At 39.9% G+C, this 3,678-nt stretch overlaps 1 protein-coding gene across 1 annotated transcript; it reads left to right on the top strand.

The window, feature by feature from the left end:
- Window positions 1-663: 663 nt before the first annotated feature.
- LOC104982506 (olfactory receptor 52A1-like) lies at window positions 664-1,611 on the top strand. The gene has a single exon (XM_010831902.1). The coding sequence runs from the start codon at window positions 664-666 to the stop codon at window positions 1,609-1,611; it is 948 nt and encodes a 315-aa protein (XP_010830204.1).
- Window positions 1,612-3,678: the final 2,067 nt, after the last annotated feature.

The raw sequence follows: 3,678 nt of genomic DNA on the forward strand, positions 1-3,678 counted from the left end.
AAGTGAAAGTGAAGTCGCTCAGTCGTGTCCGACCCTCAGCGACCCCATGGGCTGCAGCCTTCCAGGCTCCTCTGTCCATGGGATTCTTCAGGCAAGAGTACTGGAGTGGGTTGCCATTGCCTTCTCCAATTTTACTTCCTAAACCAGAGTAAATGTGAAACCTGGGAAAAACTGCCACTTTCTGGAGATTCTAGTTTCAAACAAAGTAGATGGGGCTATGAGTTTGAGGAGCTAGTCTACGACTTCAATTGTCACAGAGGAATTTCACCTAATCTGAAAGATGTCTGGGGTTTAGAAGTGGATATAGACAAAAAAATTAATGTTGTCATCTGTGGCACCATCTGAGACCACTTCCAAAACTAGTAAGGTCAATGCCTTTAGAATCATAATTTTGACTTCTACAATTTCTAGGTGAGAAACACTGGACTCATCTTCCTTTTGCGTAAATATCCATACTGGCATTTGGAAAAGGTATTTAAGAATTCTATTATCATGCTGATTTAAGCTGATTTCCAAATATTTAATGCCATGTGTCCATATTTCCATCCATTTTTTTCATGATCTACAAGGAATGACAAAGAGAATCCCCTTCTTCCTTCCCATCCATAATTTGTCTGTGAAGAGGTATCAGGATCAGTGGTGAGGAAAGGATTCATGAGCCTTATGGGATCTACTAACATGTCATATCTGAACCCGAAGACAGTGATCCTGATTGGGATCCCTGGACTAGAGCATGTACAGTTTTGGATTGGATTTCCCTTCTTTAGTGTGTGCCTGGTGGCTCTGCTGGGGAACATTGTTTTAATAATCATTATTGCAACAGAACGCAGTCTTCACCAACCCATGTACATCCTCTTGGCAGTGTTGGCAGCCACTGACCTAGGACTCTGTGTAGCCATTGCTCCCAAAATGTTAGCTATCTTCTGGTTTGGCTCCTATTCCATGGCTTTTGATGCTTGCCTCACCCAACTCTTCTTCATCCACGCTTTGCAGGGCATGGAATCTGGCATACTGTTAGCCATGGCCTTTGACCGCTATATTGCCATCTGTGATCCTTTGAGGCATGCATCCATCCTCACACCTCTCTTTCTAGTCCAGATGGTACTGATGGTGGCGATTCGGACAACAGTGCTTGTTGGAATTTTACCCATTCTACTAAAACGACTGCAAATTTTCCAATCGGTGGTTATTGCCCATTCCTACTGTGAGCACATGGCTGTGGTCAAGTTGGCTGCGGAAGATGCCCACATTAACAAATCATATGGGCTTTTTGTGGCCTTTGCAATTCTGGGTTTTGACCTGATTTTTGTCTTCATTTCCTACATTCTTATTTTTCGAGCTGTTTCTCATCTTCCTCGGAAAGAGGCACGACTCAAAGCATTCAATACCTGCACTTCCCATATTGTCATCTTCCTAGAGTTTTATATCCTTGCTTTTTTTTCCTTCTTCAGCCACCGTTTTGGACATGTATCACCCTATACTCATATATTCTTATCTACCATCTATCTGCTTGTTCCCCCTGCCCTAAACCCCATTGTCTATGGTGTGAAGACCATGGAGATCCGCAAACGAGTTGCTCAGATTTGTATTATGAAGCATGACTCCCGGTAGTAATCCAAAAATAATATTACACAGGAAAAAATATATTTTTAGGTTTAAGATGAAAACTTCTTGTACCATGTCTATTTTGATGAGATTTTTACATCATAATGATCTCCACTAAAGAATGCATATTCCCAAAACAGGAACAATCAGACTATAAGATAAACTTAGGTGAAAAAAATATATGTATCTCATAACTTCTTATCAACCCTTCATCTCTCCCTTCCTTTCTTCCTTTATCTTTTTGCCTTCCTTCCATCATTCTTTTCTCTTTTTTTCCCTTTCTTTTATTGTTTACAAGGAAACAAGACATAAGATTCCTTGTATCTTCCTGTAATATCAACAGGCAGTTTATCATTTGGATGTGCAAGACTGACCCAGATATATCCATTATTTAAAAAGAATAAATCTAATTTAATTTTACTTAAGTTATGTTAAGACAAGAACAAAAGATTTCAGTTCACATGTGAGAAGCAACTACTTTATATTTTTTTAGGGAATCAGAGAGGATCTCATATAGATAGTCATGGCAAATGTGAGATTTGAATAATGTTTCATTTAAAATGATGAAATTGTGTTAAACATGACTTAGTTTTTAAAACACTATAACTCAGGTAGTTATGTAGGAGTATGTGCAGATATGTGTGAATCTAACTTCCTTGAGCATTTGATTCATGAAAAGCAGAATCAAATATGCCTTCACCAGTTCTTCAGGCCAGAATACTGAAGTGGGTAGCCATTCCCTTCTCCAGGGGATCTTCCCAACCCAGGGATCAAACCCAGGTCTCCCACAATGCAGGTGGATTCTTTACCAGCTGAGCTACTAGGGAAGCCCCTCAGGAGTGATCAAAATTATACAAATCATTCTGCATTATGAAGTTATGTATTAATATCCAAGTAATACGATCCTTGACACCATTTAATAGCCCAAACACAGTCTTTTGTATTGGGTAGGTGAACAATTCCTCTTTTCAAAGTTCCCATCGACTAGCATTGCTTGTCATGGCTTTAGAAGGAGTTCATTTTCTGTCTGTATTGTTGCAACTCACTATGAACTTATTTTTTTACAAAAGGTCATTAGGAGACCCTGACAAATTTTGAGATACTGTCCATTAATCTGAGCCAGTTCTCTGATGATGCACATGGAACAGGTTCTTTTTTCCCCACTCTTTTTATCCATACAGCTCAAAAAATATTACAAAAAAACCTAATACTCTGATGTTTAAGCCATCTCTCCCTTAGTCTCATTTTCACATCAGACCTTCCTGTCCAGTGTCTACAGCTTGAGAGCATACATGCCACCACATGAACACCAATAAGTCTTAGCTCAGGTTTGTCATCGACCACAGCTGTTTGTCTCCTTCCCCTTGATGACCAAGGAAGTTCAGTTCAGTTGCTCACTCATGTCTGACTCTTTGCGACCCCATGGACTGCAGCACACCAGGGCTCCCTGTCCATCACTAACTCCTGGAGTTTACTCAAACTCATGTCCATTGAGTCAGTGATACCATCTGACCATCTCATCCTCTGTCATCCCCTTCTACTCCTGTCTTCAATCTTTCCCAGCATTAGGATCTTTTCCAATGATTCAGTTCTTTGTATTAGTGGCCAAAATATTGGATTTTCAGCTTCAGCATCATCCTTCCAATGTATATTCATAACTGATTTCCTTTAGGATGGACTGGTTGGATCTCCTTGCAATCCAAGGGACTCTCAAGAGTCTTCTCCAACACCACAGTTCAAAAGCGTAAATTCTTTGGTGCTCAGCTTTCTTTATAGCCCAACTCTCCTATCCATACATAACTACTGGAAAAACCATAGCTTTGACGAGATGGACCTATGTTGGCAAGGTAATTTCTTTGTTTATTAATATGTTGTCTATATTGGTCATAACTTTTCTTCCAAGGAACAAGCGTCTTTAATTTCATGGCTGAAGTCACCATCTGCAGTGATTTTGGAGCCCAAAAGGATAAAGTCTGTCATTGTTTCTACTGTTTCCCCATCTATTTGCCATGAAGTGATGGGACCAGATGCCATGATCTTAGTTTTCTGAATGTTGAGTTTCAAGCCAAGTTT

The sequence above is a fragment of the Bison bison genome, unplaced genomic scaffold, assembly GCF_000754665.1.
Source record: "Bison bison bison isolate TAMUID 2011002044 unplaced genomic scaffold, Bison_UMD1.0 scf7180017860300, whole genome shotgun sequence".
NCBI lineage: Eukaryota > Metazoa > Chordata > Mammalia > Artiodactyla > Bovidae > Bison > Bison bison.

Excerpts from the sequence above, each read along its gene's own strand:
- LOC104982506 (XM_010831902.1), top strand. The coding sequence starts at position 664 with ATGGGATCTACTAACATGTCATATCTGAACCCGAAGACAGTGATCCTG.